We start from the raw sequence: 17,275 nt of genomic DNA on the forward strand, positions 1-17,275 counted from the left end.
GTCTCGTTCGGCATTAGATCATGAGGGCGATAGAAGCCGCCGCCAACTCCGCTGAGCCCGCTGCAAGCCGAGCTTGACATCACCTTCACCGAGGATCAGTCAATCAATAAGCCTCCTTCGGCTGGCTTTGGATATCTAAGGTATAATCATTCTGCTACAACTCAGCTACTACTACTCCTCTGACATGCCATTCAAATTGAATCTCTAATCACCCATCTCCTGCCATTACCGCCTGTGAACATTGCCAGTCCATCGCCATGAAGCATCGTGTTATTCACCAATTCAAGAGGGCACACGTTGTCAGCAATCCCTCGACTGCACGACTCTCACTTGCGCTTCCTGTAGGACGAAAGTGCTACTCGACACATCCGCCGAATGCCAAACTAAATCTGCCTGTCGACTATGGCACGACTCCTCTCCTCGCACATAACTCACAGGCTGCTTTGAGCCACAAGGAGCTGCCTGAAAGCATTCGAAATGGCCCGACCAAGAAGATGAACCTGTTTCAGGCCATCAACGACGCGATGGGAATTGCACTAGCTGAGGATGAGTCTGTGGTCATTTTTGGAGAGGATGTTGCTTTTGGTGGTGTTTTCAGATGTACTATGAACCTTGCCGAAACCCATGGTGCCGAGAGAGTATTCAATACTCCCCTTACAGAACAGGGTATCATGGGATTCGGTATTGGTCTTGCTGCGGAAGGCATGCGACCTATTGCTGAGATTCAATTCGCCGACTACGTCTACCCAGCTTTCGATCAATTAGTCAACGAGGCTGCCAAGTTCAGATATCGTGACGGGTCCTGCGGGCGAAGTGTGGGTGGCTTGACAGTACGAATGCCCTGCGGTGGTGTTGGTCACGGAGGTCTCTACCATTCACAATCTCCCGAGAGTCTATTCACACATATTCCTGGACTGAAGGTCATCATGCCAAGGTCGCCAGCTCAAGCCAAGGGTCTCCTCCTGGCCGCAATTCGCAGCAACGATCCCTGTGTGTTTATGGAACCCAAGATCCTGTACCGCGCTGCCGTCGAGCAAGTTCCTGTTGGTTCATACGAACTCCCACTATCGAAGGCCGAGATTCTCAAGGAAGGCAAGGATGTCACAATCGTCTCATACGGTCAACCCCTCTACCTATGCCAAAACGCCATCAAGCAGGCAGAGCAGGACCTAGGCATCTCTGTTGAGTTGATCGATCTTCGAACTCTGTATCCATGGGATAAACAGACCGTACTCCAGAGTGTTCGCAAGACAGGGCGAGTCATGGTTGTCCACGAAGCCATGGTGAATGCAGGTATTGGTGCTGAAGTTGCCGCCACCATTCAAGAAGACCATGATACATTCCTGCGATTAGAGGCACCAGTCGCTCGAGTTGCTGGATGGAGTATTCACTCGCCTTTGCTATATGAAAAGTTTAATGTTCCTGACGTTGCGAGTAAGTAAATGAAAGATCATTGTGATGACGGTCCAAAGCTAACATTGTTCCCAGGAATATATGATAATATCAAGAAGTTGTTGAACTATTAGTGGAAGAATAATGGACGGGGTAAAGCGGTTACCAGAACAGCCGAGATAGCTAGAGCCGTAACTTAGAAATTCGAGGAGTCGATTCTTTAAGGAGCACAAATGATTTGATGATATCTTGATACCCTGGGTGTTCCAAGTTATAAGTCCCGTCTGTCCTTGCAATAGATGTTAAGCAAATAGAAGTGCTAGCATTGACCCCACTGACGCCGTCACCTAACTACCTGTTCCTGCTCCACCTAAGCTAATGGAGCTCCTCCATCCTCTGCCCCGCCTCCCCTTGACTGTGGCCCATGCTGTGCCTCAAGAACTCCACGCCCTGAGCCTCAACGCCAACGCCAACGCCAACGCCCGTCCTTTACGCCATATACCTATACACGGCGCATTCAATCTCATTTAGCCATGTCGGATCTAGAGACTGTTTCTGCCTTTGTCGAGGGTGCTCCTCCGGGAGAGGTACGTGCTAATATCATCCTCTTGTCCGCGGCGTCATCAGCTAATATGGACTCCTAGCTCGCAGATGTTATCGCAGGTATTACCGGTCGAAATGCGATTGCTGGGCAATGGAAAATACTGACGCGAATCTGCAGATATCAAGTCCCTCACCCTCGAAACCTCCCCCGATATCATTTCCAGCCTCGGTCCCGCATTCGAAAAGTACAATGAGGAGCAGTTTGTTACGGTGAAGCTGCCTGGTAGCAGCCAACCAGTAGGTGACGAGGAATTTCGAAAATAGAGAGATTGGAGCTGATGAGGTGCGCTAGGTCATTATTAGCTCTCACAACTCGCTTGGAGACGGCCGATACTACGATGTTGAGAGCTCTTCCAGCTTTGCTTTCGACCACACTACGCAGGTGAGCTGCGCATGCCTACACAAACGGGTATACGGTTCTGACGGAGGAATAGAAAGCTAGTGCCGTGCAAAGCCATGTTCTGGAGGGAGCTCAAGCGGATCTTGTGTAAGTTGGCTCGAACCGGTTGGACAGCGTGAAGTACTAACATGCGATCATAGTAAATCCACCCTCAAGAGTATCGGACCTTACGTTGATGAGCACTTCGCCAATGCTGCGCACGGTGTCTACCCAATCGAGTCGGACTCCAAGATCGCCATTGTCATTGTTGGCAACAAATATAGCCCCAACAACTTCTGGTAGGTTTTCTATGTAACAGTCGTGTTCCACGAAGCTAATGTCCCTAGGAACGGACGCTGGCGCTCGCTTTACATTCTTGACCCATCTTCCGGAGCTCTCGAAGGCTCCCTAAAAGTTGACGTACACTATTACGAAGACGGCAACGTTCGTCTGCTTACCAACAAACCCGTTTCCAGCACCATCTCCTCTGTCAACGGCACCAGCATCGTTAAGGAGATCTCGACCACGGAGAGAAAGTACCAGGAGGAGCTGAACAAGGGCTTCGTGAGCCTCAGCGAGGGAGCCTTCAAGGGCTTGCGACGACAGCTTCCTGTGACGAGACAGAAAATTGAGTGGGATCGCGTGACGAGCTACAGGCTGGGTCAAGACATTGGTGGTGGAAGCTCAAGGAGATAGAGCATGGTCATTAGCAGCGCACGAATTTGAACGATAGACTGGATGAGAAACAACGTAGAATACATGCCAAGGATCGATGTCTATATTCAAGGTACTAGTCTCTCCTGAGTTGGAGGATTAAGAATCCGAGCATCGATCGAGGATAGCTTGGGCTTGGATGCGATTATCTCGATAATCAAAGCGTATTATCCAAGTCTTTAATGACTGCATGATCCCGAGTCCGCGAATCACTAGATTAAGGTAGGCGTTTGGCATGGAACGCTTCGGAGGCTTCTAGTCTTATGCGCAACGTGTACCATATAACCCGAATTTGTGACCGACAGCAGTTTGACGGATGGCACTCCGGGCATACATGACCGATGATGTAAAGTGGTTGAGCAGTAGGAAAATCTATACGTCAGTCTAACTACAAAGGTCACTTGATGTTCTATCTATTCGCTATCTGAGAGCAGCTTGCAGTACTTAATTCAAGGCCCTCTGATATTGTCAATTACTCAATCTCCGGGTGGTTTTACCTAGATGGTCATAAGCTTAAAGGACCCAAAGCTACCAGCCCATGTGAGACATAAGAAAGAGGCTCACAGCAAGCAAGCAATGCCTCTGTCATATCTTGCTTATCTTGCATAAGTCAACCGCAAAGGGTAAACGTTAGAGATGTCTTTCCTCGGAAATCGGAAATCGGCATCTCCATCGGTACTGGTTTGCGAGTGACCTTCAGCTCTTGATATCACAGCATGTGCCAGCAGAGCTGTGATGTTCCTCGGAATTAGGTTGCCCATGGAACACGTCGGCATAGTGTCCGGTTATCTTGACTCTTTATCATGAGAGATGTCCCGCCAAACTTGTCTTGAAAGGGTAATTTCCTCCCAGGATGTGACTTGTGACAATGATATAACCCCGCGGTAGACGGAGGATAGGTCCGTGTTTTAGGTAGGTATGTACCGGTGATGTTTGCCTTAGTTTCTAAGATGCGGGGGAGATCATATATGGGTTTGGAGGGGCAGATCTGGTGTTGATAACTGTTTTGTAGCCTATTGCCAATCTGTCCTTCACGGAAGAGATCGGAAGAATTTGAGTAATAACTATCCGATGCCTTTCGGATTGGATCACCATAATTTGATCATAGACATGAAGAATCATACCACGTTGGGTATGAAAAGCAATGGAACCCGCCGTTCAAAATGACGGTGAAGTGGTATTGAAGCTGGGGCGGGGAGAAATCACCGTATTCGTATGGATGCCAGCAAACAAACGGAATCAAAGAAGGGAATTGTGCTAGCCCACGGTTCTTGGGCCTCATCAGCAGCCGTACAAGTTACTTAGGTTGGTAAGGCTGGGGTTGAGAAAAAGCGACGAATCAGAGATTAGCGACGGTAATTTTGATGGCTACGATTGGCTCAAAAGTACCCTCGGCGACGGGCCTTATAGGGAATGGGTCCGGATGTTGGGACACCGAATCGTACCAGGAACTTCAAGTGGGTGAGGTTGATGTGAGGGAGGTTGAGGTAGACTTCACTACCAGTCGTGGCCCGGATGATAAGGTTGTGAGTAGCAAAAGGTACATGTTAAACAGGAGAGAAATGTACCGAAAATGATCATAAAGAGACAAGTAGTAGTAGGTAATCTAAACGGATACAATTGGACCCCCCAGAATCCGGTAGTACGGGACGATTTCGGTCGACTTCCTTTCCGATGACCTTCCGAGGAATCAGAACAGATTGAAACAAACAATAGAAGGTAAGACGCCGCAATGGACAGGATCAGGATCAGGATCATGTACCGAGTACATAGAATCTGTGTGGGGCAGTACTTTACTCCCTTTACCTAGCATCTATGGGCCCCTGGGAAGAGTGGCCGCCGCCAATTCTCCAGAAGGCCACCTAGAAACAGGGGACCTAAATTTAATTTAGCTGTTAACTTGGGCTAGGTTCCGTCCAGTTGCGTTGCTTGTGACTTTCCATTCTTCTCTCCTCCTTTCTTCTCTTCCATTCTTCCACTCCCATCCTCCTACAATCCCAATCCCACCAAGCACTTGTGCGACGACAGCCCTCGGACAAGACCAGAACCCCCAATTCTCTTCACGACCCGTCACATCAACACCGCAATCATGTCCGCGAAGAAGGAGTTCACCATGCAGGATGTTGCTGAGCACAACACCTCCAGCGACATCTACATGGTTGTTCACGACAAGGTCTACGACTGCACCAAGTTCCTCGACGAGCACCCGTACGTTCTATTGCTATACTTCTGCGCTACGTGACGCAATCGTTGCTCCGGATACTAACATCGACTTAGCGGTGGTGAGGAGGTCATGCTCGACGTTGCCGGTCAGGATGCCACAGAGGCTTTCGAGGATGTTGGCCACAGTGACGAGGCCCGAGAGGTTCTCGACGGTCTTCTCGTGGGTGAGCTCAAGCGTCTGGTGAGTAACTAGCAGAACCCTCAATCTCGACGGAGCAAACGCTAACATGTGTTATTACAGCCTGGTGACGAGGGCCCCAAGCGCCAAATCGCCAACTCGAACCAGGGAAGCGGCAAGTCTGATCCCGCCGGCTCCAGCTTGAACACATACGCCATTGTTGTCGCCGTTGGTTTCATCGCCTACGTTGCCTACAACTATCTCCAGAAGCAGCAAGAGGCTCAAGGCCAAGCCTCCGCATAAGCGCCTCATATCAATTGCATCACATGAATGAGGATAGAGAAAAAAAAAAAAGGTGTTCTTTGGATTTTGCTACGGCATCAATGCAGATGTATGTCTAAGGGCAACTATGCATTGGGAGTTTTCTTTGGCCTGAACAGAGGTCGGTGATAGACAGCGGGCGCGCAGCTACTAAATGCAGCTTACCCCGGCTTGGACATGATGAGAACAGTGGGCAGCGGCGAATTCACTAATGTCAAAGCCCATGCCAGTCCCGATTTTCGGGATTTTACTTTTTTTGTTGGGGGTGGACGGAAGAGGGGATCGGGAAGTGCAACCGAAACCCGAGAAGAAAGATAAGGATCGCAGCGAAGCGCAGACGAGACCCATTTGCGAGGCGCGACTCATGCGCAGTCAGACAGACCATTCGGCCATCTCGTCTCATGGGCCACGGTGTCACATGAGCACGGTACATGCATTCAACAATGGAGATGACAAATCTTGGTGCAATCAAGTAAAGTAAATATATATCACTGTTTTTAATCAATGACTGGTTATGACCATTTCCCCCATTTACCTTTCGTGGTTAAACCCTACTAGATACTAAGTTCTCACTGAGTGGCCTTTGTATGGTTCTTTAACCGTACGTCGACCTCTTCACCTATGGGATTCTACAGAGTTGAAATGTTAAGATGGAGTTTCATTATTTTCCAAGCACATGACAACTCTAAGGATCCATGGTTATCGAGAAACAGGTCGAAACTTGAGCTGATTAAAGCTTAAACTTGCGGCCGACAAGTATATATTGCAATATCTTGACCAATGGTGATTGATGCTACGTTTCTCACAATCAATTTCATTTTTTGCTTGTGAATTATGACGGAAACAAACCTCTCAAAAGACCTCATTTTGCCACGATGTATAACAAGAGAGTTTGATATCAGTTGCCTATGACTGTACGTACGTCCAATTCAAGCAAATACAAATATGCGCTCAATGTCCATGAATTGGCCATTATGTTTTTCCCTCTTACAAGCACACACTCTGTACTCACTCACACATTGAGCCTCATTCTGGATACCAAACGATTGTACAGTCAGTGGAGGTTAGTAGCACAACCACAGCAGTGCACCCCCCCTGGTCACTGCTGGTACCTACCTAGCGCCACACTAACGTGAACATCAGCCTCGCCTGATCAACGTCAATCCAAACTTCAAGCTTACTTCACGCAACCTCAACCCCCATCTTCGTTTTTCCTTATTCCTTTGTTCTTCGCTGTCCGCCCTGGCCGTCTCTCCTTGACAACAATCCCCTACAATACAAGCGCGACCTCTCGATCTTCATCTCCGATCCGCAGAGAATACATTCTTTTTTCCTAGATCATCATGTCGTCCTATTTGGAAAGGCAGACAAATGCCTTCAAGGGAACCCTCTCAGCAGCCGCGACAAAGATCTCAAATCCATCAACAAACAAGGCTTCATCTCTCGCCGTCCCTTCGCTTGCTCCTCCCTCACCATCTCCTTCAGCAGCCTCTGATCCAAATACTCCTACTTCCAAGCGAAAACGAGATGCAGGCCCCGAGGTGCCCTACTCTCAGCCGCAGCTCACAGGCTATGGTGCTGGCGTCAAGACGCAAATGACCTATGCTGTCGATTACCTAAAAAAGAAGGGCGACGCAAAGACCATCACGGATATTATCGACCATCTGAGTTTGCGGAATTTTGACGATGAGCACAAGCGACAACTTGCTGAAGGTCTGCGAGGACACCCTCGTGTAGAGTGGAAGCCTGATGCAAACCTGAGCGAACAGAACTGGAAGACTGGCACTTATGTCCATCGACCTATCATTCCCGGAGTCAAGGACTCAACCAGCCTTCTCGCTCATCTTCAAGCCAAGACAGACGCCTCAGGTGTGTCAGTGAAGGATCTCAAGGACGGCTGGCCCGACTGCGAAGACACAATATCATCCCTCGAGCGTCAGCACAAAATCTTGGTGGTGCGTACCAAAAAGGATAACATCCCGCGATACGTTTGGCCCGACGATCCCTCCCTGCATCACAAGGTCCAGCCAGAGTTCCAGAGCATGTGGCAGCGTGTGCAACTACCAGCCCTCGAGGAGATGCACCGCAAGCTTACGAGCGTCGGTCAAAAGCCTACAAGCGAGGATCCCCGCAAGGCGAAGGATGGACTGGCCAACAAGCCCAAGGCTCAGAAACGTCGCAAGGGCAACAGGATCGGCAAGGCTACCAACGTGCACATGGCGCATCTCATGCAAGACTACAGTGGCATGCGACGATAGGGAACGCGTGTATCATAATTGTTTTCATTTCAAGGCGTTAGGGTGATGAGCTCGTGACTCAAGGGACGAACGAATTATTTGATTTGATTTGATTTTTATTTGGCGTTTGGCGATAAAGGACCCTATTGAGATTATGGTCAAACAAAAAAGACAAAGGGCATTATGAGACGGGCATAGTCGGGTAGACCTAGGGAACAAGGCAGCGGCATGTTTTAAATTATTCAATCAACAGCATTGTTCAATATCCAAAACTCCAGTCGCCTTTTGCCGTAGTACGTGACAAGCCTTCTATCTAAATTGTGTAAATCTCACTTTCCATGCCCTTGGTCCCAACATTGATTTGTCTTTACCTGTTCTCCCGCCGTATCTTGTCAAACAAGCTCTCAAAGATGTCTGACTCTTGATACCCCCCAACTCGATACTTCTTCTGAACCGTAACGCATGGCACGGCTTCTACACCCGCTATGGCAGCAGTTCTAACCTCGTCCTCGAGTGTCTTCCCCAGACCAGGCCCCAGAAGCGCGGCTCTCATATCAGAATCTTCGAGCTTAGCCTCTGTTCGGCCTACGTGCATCAACCAGGCTTCGTCTGCAATGTCAGCCCCGTTTTCAAAGTGACCACGGAACAGAGCATCAAGAAAGGCAGACTGGACATTTGCCCCGCGAGTTTCAAGGGTCAAGGCCACAAGTCGATGGGCAGGCTGTGAAGGCCCTGTCTTGCCAGTCACAGAGAATTCGATGCCGTAACGAGCACCGGCTGTTTGGAGTCGAGAAGTGAAAAGACGCAGCTTCTCTGGGGACATGAGCTTTTCATAGAGGGCACGCTTGTCACCTGGGATGGGTTAGAATAACAGCGAGATGTAGAGGCAGGGTAGAATTACCTCTTCGTAGCGTGGGGTACAGCAGAAAGGGCTTCCATGTGACATCGAACTCAACTTCTGGGTGGAGTGCTTGATATCGTTCCATGGCGTCCTCGAGAGTCTTTTTCTGGAGAAAGCACCACGGACATAGAATGTCTCCATGGATGACGATGTCAATAAGCATGGTTTAAAGTGAAGAGAGAGTGCTAGAAAAGAATACGGAAGAATCTCTGTTTGTAGAGCGTTCAAGTAGTCAGGGCGTATAAGTAAAGATGGACGCCAACACCAAAAGTTAAAAAACCGTTGAATACCGTCACACTTTAGTGAGAAAGCCACTGTTGATCTGCAAAGCAAACAACCCAAGACACTTATATATATCAACGGAGCACTTCCTCCCCGTCCGTCCTGTATTATGAAATCTCACATTTTGCCCTCCAGGGACCAGGGCTTTAGCCAAACATCTTCCATCCAAGCCCTCTCGTGCATGATAAAAGTCCAGCTCAGCCGGCGTCAGGGCTGCCCGATTGGCAAAACCAGGCATCAATGCCGCCCACCGTGGCCTGTCGTTGAATATTGAATATGTCTGCGATGAATAATCAGAAAATCGCCGTTCTGCGGGGGTCTAGTCTGCACTACCGGGAATTAGGCAGGGGGGAGAAGCTTTCTCGCTTTTTCGCTTTTTATTGTGTTTTTTTCTCTTCTTATTCCAAAATGGCGTGGTTTCAGCTTCTTAGCTGAAATTTATGGTCTTGAAAAAGTCTAGACCGGTCGCTGGGCTTGACAGTCGCGTGCTCGTGGAGGCTTTGTTCTACGTGACAGACGTCATGGAGGTTTTCGGGCTTGACAGCACGGATTTAGACGAGGGGTGATTTGTCGATCTCTCTGGGCAGTGAAACACCAGATGTTTATCCATGCGGCTCAATTGAGGGGTACATATCAGTTGGCAATGATTGCCGAAGGACATCGGCCGCGGCTGACCGATATATCAACCGATAGCTGATGTTCTGGTTCTAGAGCATGAGGTGTCTATGTGTGGGTGTCACAGCATAAACTAGTCATATGCGGGCTGATAATCGTTTTTGTTGAGTGTAGTAATATATTCATCGCATCAAATAACAAGTCTATGTTGGTTGCCAGTCCCCAAGTCCAAGTCTACATAATAATACACAAACATGCCAGCGTCTTGTGCTTCCCATAATGCCTGCTGTCTTTGTCTCTGATACGTTCAGAAGATAAAGAAGAAAAAACAAGCAAATGTTCCAGTGTAACTCCCGTCCTATGTTTGCGTTATGCAGACAAATGCAATGTCCTGTCCGTCGTTCATCACATTGCCATCCGCCAGTCTATTTGATACTAGAACAAAGGAAACGAAAAAGCATCCATAATGTATGAGAGATGGGGGAATCGATAAAGCATGAAAAACACGAAACAGTGCAGAGATCAACGTTCAGAGCATGCTCCATCTAGGAGCGAGCCCGCCTATTAGACGGGAGAGTGATTTGTGTTGTGGGGGGATTGATATTAGACTAAGACATGCGCACAACTTGTCGTCAGCTGTGGCAAGCTCAGCTGAAGGGGTATGGGTATGGGAATCCAGTCCAGAAGGAATTAACGCCGCCATAATCTTCGTGCCCGATTCGGACACAACTTCAATAATACAGGGTATCGGTGAGCTCACTCCTGATCATCACAAGAAAGACGACCTTGAGCATTGCTCAAACGTCAGAATCTGGCAATATGTCTGACTAAGCCATGTGTACCAGTCCAGGTTCAGTGCTCTGGGGTCGGCGCATGTGCGCAGCGGCACTGTAATACATTTGGTTCATGGCTTGGTTGGCAGGATACGCATCCGCGGGGTCAGGGTACACATAGCTGGCGTTGTTCTGCGAGGGCGACGCCATGTGCGAGGGAGACTGCCAGCCAACGTTGGCCATGTGAGGGCTTCCACCATTGCTGCTGGGCGTACCCTGGCTGTTATCCAGGTTAGGCTCCAGAGTAGGAGGAGGGCCATAGCTAGTGGGATGCGAGGTAGGTCGCATCATATTGAAACCGCCAGACGAGGTGGAGGTAGGGCTGCCAACACGCATATGCATGGGCAGAGAACCATTCTGTGACAGGTACTGAAAATCACCAGGGTGACGGGGGATGCTGTTGTTACCAGACAGATCGACACTGGGCGACATAGACATAGTTCGCTGACTAGGAGAAGGAGTCGTCAAGGGCGAGCCGTGGTTAGACATGTGGTCGCTTTCGGACCGAGTCTGTGACAAGCCCTTCGACTTTGACGCGGCAAGAGCAGCAGCGGTCGCGGCGGCAGCCTCCTCGATAGTACCGCTGTGGTGGTTCTGATGGCGGGTGAGGGTGGTGCGGCGAGTGAATGTCTTCTGACAATCAGCGTAGGGGCATTTGTAGGGACGCTTCCCAGAATGAGTCCTGCGGTGTCGGGCCAGGGAGCTGCTGTCACTGAAGGGCTGTATTTGGTAAGCGACTGTCACAAATACCAGAGTTTTGGGCACTAACCTTTGCACAAGTCTCGCAGTGGTGAGGCTTCTCTCCAGTATGCACGCGCTGATGCACAGTCAAGGCAGATCTTTGAATAAATTGCTTTCCACATTGGGGCCAGTCGCAAACATGGGGTCGAACTCCGCTGTGAATGCGCTCTGGGACTCATTAGCATTGCCAGTCAGTCTCTCAGCATTCATGTTTACTTACCGTGGCGAGCAAGATCACTGCGTCGAGCGAATCCCTTGCCACAGGTACTGCAAGGATAAGCCTTGATGGGTTGCTGGGGAGGAGGCGGGGGTTGTTGAGGCATCTGTTGCATGTGCATGTGAGGCATGCCTCCCATGTTGGGCATCTCGGGATAGCCTTGCATTGTCATGGCGGCGGACATAGGGTTCGGCATATGCATCGGCGCTTGCATCGTGGATGGCGATGGGTAGGCTCGGGCGATACTGTGAGGGTTGGAGTATTGCGAGTGCTCAGAGCCGTGAGGTGAGGCTGATCGCTCCATACCGGGTTCGTGCTTAACGAAGGCGTGTTGGTATTGTTGGTGATCGAGGAGACCGGAAGTAAGTTGTTGCATTTGACCTTTGTTATTGAGCATGTTGGTGATGTCCATAACCTCCGTAGGAGCTGGTGATCGCATGCCGCTCATCTTCAATATGGCGGGGATTGCCAGCTGAAGACGTGGCGCGTTTGGGGAAGGGTGTGCGAGGGCGCTCACAAGTGACGGATCACGGCAGGAAGGCGGTCAAGCTGACGTTGGCTGCGACGATGCATGTTAGTTACTTTGTCTTGATATGATAGCGGGCCATGTTTGATGCTCGAGGTGTCAATACAAATAACGACATCCCGAAGAGACCGACAGATGGGTAAGCGAATGCAACAGCATGCTTAGGTCCAACCAGTCGCACAGAGACGGCATCATCGGTATCCAAGATCCGCCGAGTGTCAGGTCCCGAAAAACAACTTATGCGACTCACCTTTCCGCGTTTGTTTGCAAGTGACGTGTATGGTCGCACTGACAAGGTGGACGGGAAATCTTGCAGACCGCTTTTCGATGCGGGTTCGGTCGAAGCGGGAGGAGAGAGGTCGGCCGGCGACAGGATTTCGTTGTCGGGTTTTCGGTTTTGGGCGGCGACGAAGTTCTGTGTAGTTGAGCGTTGAAGGAACGCGCGTGGTGTATGTGTAAGGTGGAAGAACCGAGGACCGCAGGGGTTAGGCAAAAATGGTTAAATTTTTTCCTGTACCCTCCACAAAGTGATGCACTGTCGATCGGGCGGTCGGTGATGAAAAGTCAACGGAACAGAAGACTTGCAAGTTTTCAAATTCAGTTTGCACAGTATCAACACACGATAGCTGATGAGATGTAGTCGTTCACAGGCGCGAAGCGATGAAAGAAGGGATCAGGAGGTGGTCTGTTCACAGCTGAAGGCCAGTAGTCTAGACGCAGGTACCGTTAAAGGGTCAACTGGGGGGGAACAGATGGCTCTTAAAGAGGAGAGGATGTGAAAGATACTAGAGCGGGATATCAATCGCCAGGACGTATGAGGACCAAAACGCAACGAAAGACGGGAACGGGAGATAAATAAAATAGACCAAAGGAGTTGATGCGACGATCGAGGGCCAGGTAGGGGCCAAGTCTTTATGTCAAGTTCCAGGACGGGTCCCTATGGCGGGACGTGACAAGGCGAAGGCAGGCAAAGGCAAAGGCAAAGGCAAAGGCAGCTCCGGGATTTGAAAGTGGGAGGGTGAAGGGGAAGTGAAAGTGGATTCCCTATGGGTGGGAATTAGTGGAGGGAGGGGGTCTACAAAATAAATTACGGCGCACTCCCGGGCAGGGGTTGGAGGACGACAGGGGTAGTGGACCTGGATGAGGGCGTGAATACGCGGTAGCGGGAATGAAGTAGACTCAGACTCATTACAGCGGCCAACCCAACCCAACGCTTCAAGTTCAGCCAGTCTGAAGCAAAGCGCGTGTAGCGCATCAGATGAGCCAGATAGTAGGACAGAGACAGGGATTGGGGAAATAAGAATAAAGCATAGCCAAGATGCTCTCAGACCTGACCTGAGCTAGAGTAAACAAGAGCCAGAAATAGAGTCAATGGAACAGGATAACGGAAACAGTAGTGCAGGTGTAGATCAGGCACGAGTAAGCAATCATGTCTTTGTAATTAGAGTATTGGGACATTGTAACAAAGAGAAGAAGAAGAAATCATCTTAGCATAATAAGCACTCGATATGGATGCGTACGTACAGTAGGGGTAATAAACATATGCTTCTTCTTGGTCTCAATGAAATGACGATCGATCCTCCTGGCTTGGTTCCCGTCCCATCTTTGTTTTTTCCCTTTTTTTCTTTTCTTTTTTACAAGCAAAGTATTACCCGAAAGCCGTTCGAGGGTTTCCAGGTTTGGTTTGCTCTGTGCGCCAGATCTCGCAAGAGACATGGTGACATTGGATGGATCGAAGCACAGGACTGGGGTTGGCAGGACCTCGAGACACGACACGACGGGAAGAAATCATCGAGGGATCGACGAACTGTAACAGTGGATGACCTGCAAATTGAGGTTTCATATCACGGGCGAACGCGAGCTGAGAACGCGCGAGGCCGATGAATTAGCACCGAGTACGCTAGACCTGTTAAATTTTACATTGGTGGTGACCTGGGCTTTAGTCTAGCACACAGTAAGGCGAACAGCTGAGACTAGGACTCAGACCAAACCTCACGCTTCTGAAAGAAACACGGTACGCTATAGCTTTGAAGGGATATTCACTCTCCATACTCCGGTTACAGTGACAACATAGGAAGAGTTAAGAACAGCTCTTTTGTTTTTCTTTTAATGATTCTCCATTTTGTTGAAAAGATATATATACAATAAAGTCTGGCCCTTTTTGGGTAATACTGAGATTTGACCCTCCCATAACTTACCTACACAAGCGGGGATTGGCATGCGACAGACGTCACAAAGAACGAGGGCCAGAACCTCAATTCCGCCCTAGAAACATCCATCAGCCGTGGCGTCATTCTCACTCAACTCAACATGAAACGCCGTTGCGTGTGTAATCCCAAGACGCGCCAAATCAAACTATAAACTTTTATCATACCTATCCTGCCTTCATTTATAGTGCGCAGTGAGTGTCCCGAGGACTTGGGAGCGAAGCAAAAAGAAACGAAAAAAACCTCCACTACCAGCATTCAAGCAGGCGGGTGCCTAGCCCTCGGAAGAGATGGTTCCCGTCGTGTTGCTGCAACTTTACGATGCACAAATTGGAAATCTCCCGTCCCCGGGCAGTTGAACTCCATGTACAGCATACAGTGCACACCTACAGTGCATCCTGAGGTGCAGGGTATTCCCCGGCCAGCCACAGCGCGCCGCCTCACCCAACCACCAATGCCCATAACAAATTCAATAGTCATTCAATGAGTGGTGTGGAAGCGTCCCTGGATAACATCTTGCAACCTCTAGCCGTTGCACGGCGCTGATTGGAAAGAGGCTGTGGTCCTCCCTCATCTGTCGTGAATAGTCGGGATCGCTGCTGAGAGAATGGGCATCTCGCAGGCAGGCCAATCCTTGTCAGCTGGAGTGATCCTCAGACGTCGATCGTATCGTTCGTTTCTCTTACTGCATTATGCCAGTTGGGCCGCCCAACATATCATGCCGTGTCTTGGTGAGTTGCGAGTGGACGCCCCATCACCTCCCTTTTCGTCCACTCGTATGTCCAGTCCAACAACAGGATATTATGAAAGAAATGAGCTGCGCAGACAGGGTCCGTATAAGCCTCGCTCTACCTCAACCACACCTGTTTGCTTGTACGATGCGAAACATGTTGCTATTGATTGTTTCTCTCCTATACGGCGCTGTTTCCCCTCTCTCGGGAGTGTGAACAGGCCTCTCTCTGACCCAGCTCCCGCTGTTTGATGTTCGACCCCAAATCGATTCCCCTGGTCTTAATCAATGTACAACGCATCACTCTCCCTTGCCCACCCCTACTCACCAGGGCCGACGTCATGAATCGCCCCTGTACCCTGCAGGGTCGACATGGCATGTGCGCCCCTCAAAATAACCCAGGTCTGTTCCCAGGGGAATTCAGACGGGTCCCGTCAATTTGGGCGCGGTCTAGCGGGTCAGAGCTGGTGCCCAGAGCTGATGTCGGGCTGTCAGGGCTGGGGGCAGGCAAGGCGGTAGCTGTCCTGAGTGGTAGATCTCGTCGACTTCCAGAAGAGTTCAATCATCAGTGCCCATGCTCCCCTGTCCCATATCTCACTCTCACTCTCAGGCGGTGTCGAGTTGTCGTCCTCTAGAGTGGCTTGCCTCATCTAGGGGATCCCACATCTCCCTTGACACTATATTTGACAATGTTTTCCTGCGCCATAGGCGTCAATAAGATCTGGGCTGTTGGTTGAGGCTAATTAATCTCCAGCCATGCGTATTGTGAATTTCGGTGAAAGCGGTCCAGGACCGCTTGACGTTTGTTGAAGCGTTGCCTGAATCTGTGGTGCACTTGACATGATGTAATCTCAATATCTGGTCACCTGGTCCAGTTTAGTTGTTAGCAGCCCTGTCCTCGTCTCTTTGTTCTTCACTAGATGGTCTCAAGCAATCGAGGCTAGGAGATGAATCACTCACTCCATCAACCTTTGTGAACAAAGGCCGCCCTTGGATCAGCATCCAATTGCATATTACTTCCACACTCTTCGATGGTATGGTGTACACAACTGAGGCGGTGTCACTTCTTATTCCGCCCTTTTCCCTGCCATATAATCCGTGGCTTAATTAGCATGTTAATGCATGCAATGCGCATGAGTCTGCTTGCTGCCGTGGATGTGGGATGTTTGTTGCTCCTGGGCTCTAGGTTAAGGGTTGTCCTAGATACGACTACCCAATCGGATATGAAGCGAGTGGCCTGGGTGCTCCCCTCCCAACTTTGCAGACGTTAGAGTCAGCAACCCTGTACTGCCCGTGTGAGATGTGCGTGAAGTACCTAGTGGGCTGAGGCACGACTGATTCGTCAATACCTGGGAGCTTTTAGAAGGCTTCATCATGGTCCATCTGCCTTCCAGAAGACAAACGGGTATGATCTTACACTGCCTAGGTTAGTGCTGAGGCACTGTGCTGTGGCTGTTCGACATCTCTCTAACGACCTAATCAATCAATCAATCGACCATCCCCGCAAATGCCGTGCGCAAGATGCAGGCGTTGGCGCATATGCCAGTTGATAATTAAAACATAGATGCTAAAAGGGATAGCTTAATGCAATATAAAGGATAAGATCCACCATGACGCTCTTGAATGATGACTTCAAAAGTGAGAAAGGGGTGTATCGTGGACCAACAGCCCAGGAGAGAGAGAGAGAGAAAAAATTAATTGAAGCTGGAAATGGAAGACACTAGGAAACTTGGGAATCAAACTTGACAGGGGTGGGAGGCATATCTTTCAGCTGCTAGGCTCTGGTTGGCTTCTTTTCGAGGCTAACAGGGTCTTTAGATGGGTCATTCACACATTCGGAAATGACGCTAGCTCACCGAGGAAGGTTTCGAGAATTCTTCTGGAACAATGGTAATGCAGAGGCGGATCTAGCGCCGTGTGACAATGCACGTCCGAGCGTAGCGTTGCGCCCACGACACATCTTATCCTTCTACTGAGCTTCTTTCCGTCCTTCGATGCTACTTTCTCATTCCGATCCATCACCTAGAAGCATGCCACCATCAAAGTCTCACCCCTCCACTCCTTCCGTGCTATGGCTCCAAGTTCCAACCTATCCCGTATTGGTATATGGCCATGCATGAGATGAACCTTCCTCACCTTGGCAATTCGGCTGTCTACCTTAATCACCTCCGCACTTTCCATTATTGATTGCTGTATGTCCCGATCGCTCCATGATCCCACTCGGTCTCTTTATCTT

The 17,275-nt window shown here is 49.7% G+C and overlaps 5 protein-coding genes across 5 annotated transcripts; 3 read left to right on the forward strand and 2 right to left on the reverse strand.

The window, feature by feature from the left end:
• Positions 1–257: 257 nt before the first annotated feature.
• Positions 258–3,070, forward strand: FTJAE_4264 (transketolase; the record flags this gene model as incomplete). The annotated part of the gene is made up of 8 exons (XM_037350650.1): positions 258–1,434; positions 1,924–1,979; positions 2,037–2,055; positions 2,114–2,232; positions 2,288–2,377; positions 2,430–2,482; positions 2,536–2,673; positions 2,722–3,070. The coding sequence occupies 8 exons, from the start codon at positions 258–260 to the stop codon at positions 3,068–3,070; spliced, it is 2,001 nt and encodes a 666-aa protein (XP_037208623.1).
• A 2,107-nt stretch (positions 3,071–5,177) lies between these two features.
• Positions 5,178–5,732, forward strand: FTJAE_4265 (cytochrome b5; the record flags this gene model as incomplete). Its single annotated transcript, XM_037350651.1, has 3 exons — positions 5,178–5,296; positions 5,366–5,492; positions 5,553–5,732. 3 exons carry the CDS (start codon positions 5,178–5,180, stop codon positions 5,730–5,732), a joined length of 426 nt encoding a protein of 141 aa, XP_037208624.1.
• Positions 5,733–7,093: 1,361 nt separating this feature from the next.
• FTJAE_4266 (transcription factor TFIIE beta subunit DNA-binding domain protein) lies at positions 7,094–8,008 on the forward strand (the record flags this gene model as incomplete). Its single annotated transcript, XM_037350652.1, has 1 exon — positions 7,094–8,008. The coding sequence occupies one exon, from the start codon at positions 7,094–7,096 to the stop codon at positions 8,006–8,008; it is 915 nt and encodes a 304-aa protein (XP_037208625.1).
• A 346-nt stretch (positions 8,009–8,354) lies between these two features.
• Positions 8,355–9,051, reverse strand: FTJAE_4267 (uncharacterized protein; the record flags this gene model as incomplete). The annotated part of the gene is made up of 2 exons (XM_037350653.1): positions 8,355–8,839; positions 8,889–9,051. 2 exons carry the CDS (start codon positions 9,049–9,051, stop codon positions 8,355–8,357), a joined length of 648 nt encoding a protein of 215 aa, XP_037208626.1.
• A 1,561-nt stretch (positions 9,052–10,612) lies between these two features.
• FTJAE_4268 (zinc finger protein) lies at positions 10,613–12,024 on the reverse strand (the record flags this gene model as incomplete). Its single annotated transcript, XM_037350654.1, has 3 exons — positions 10,613–11,338; positions 11,388–11,527; positions 11,580–12,024. 3 exons carry the CDS (start codon positions 12,022–12,024, stop codon positions 10,613–10,615), a joined length of 1,311 nt encoding a protein of 436 aa, XP_037208627.1.
• Between the last annotated feature and the right edge of the window lie 5,251 nt (positions 12,025–17,275).

This window comes from Fusarium tjaetaba, assembly GCF_013396195.1.
Source record: "Fusarium tjaetaba strain NRRL 66243 chromosome Unknown NRRL66243_c0000083, whole genome shotgun sequence".
Classification (NCBI taxonomy): domain Eukaryota; kingdom Fungi; phylum Ascomycota; class Sordariomycetes; order Hypocreales; family Nectriaceae; genus Fusarium; species Fusarium tjaetaba.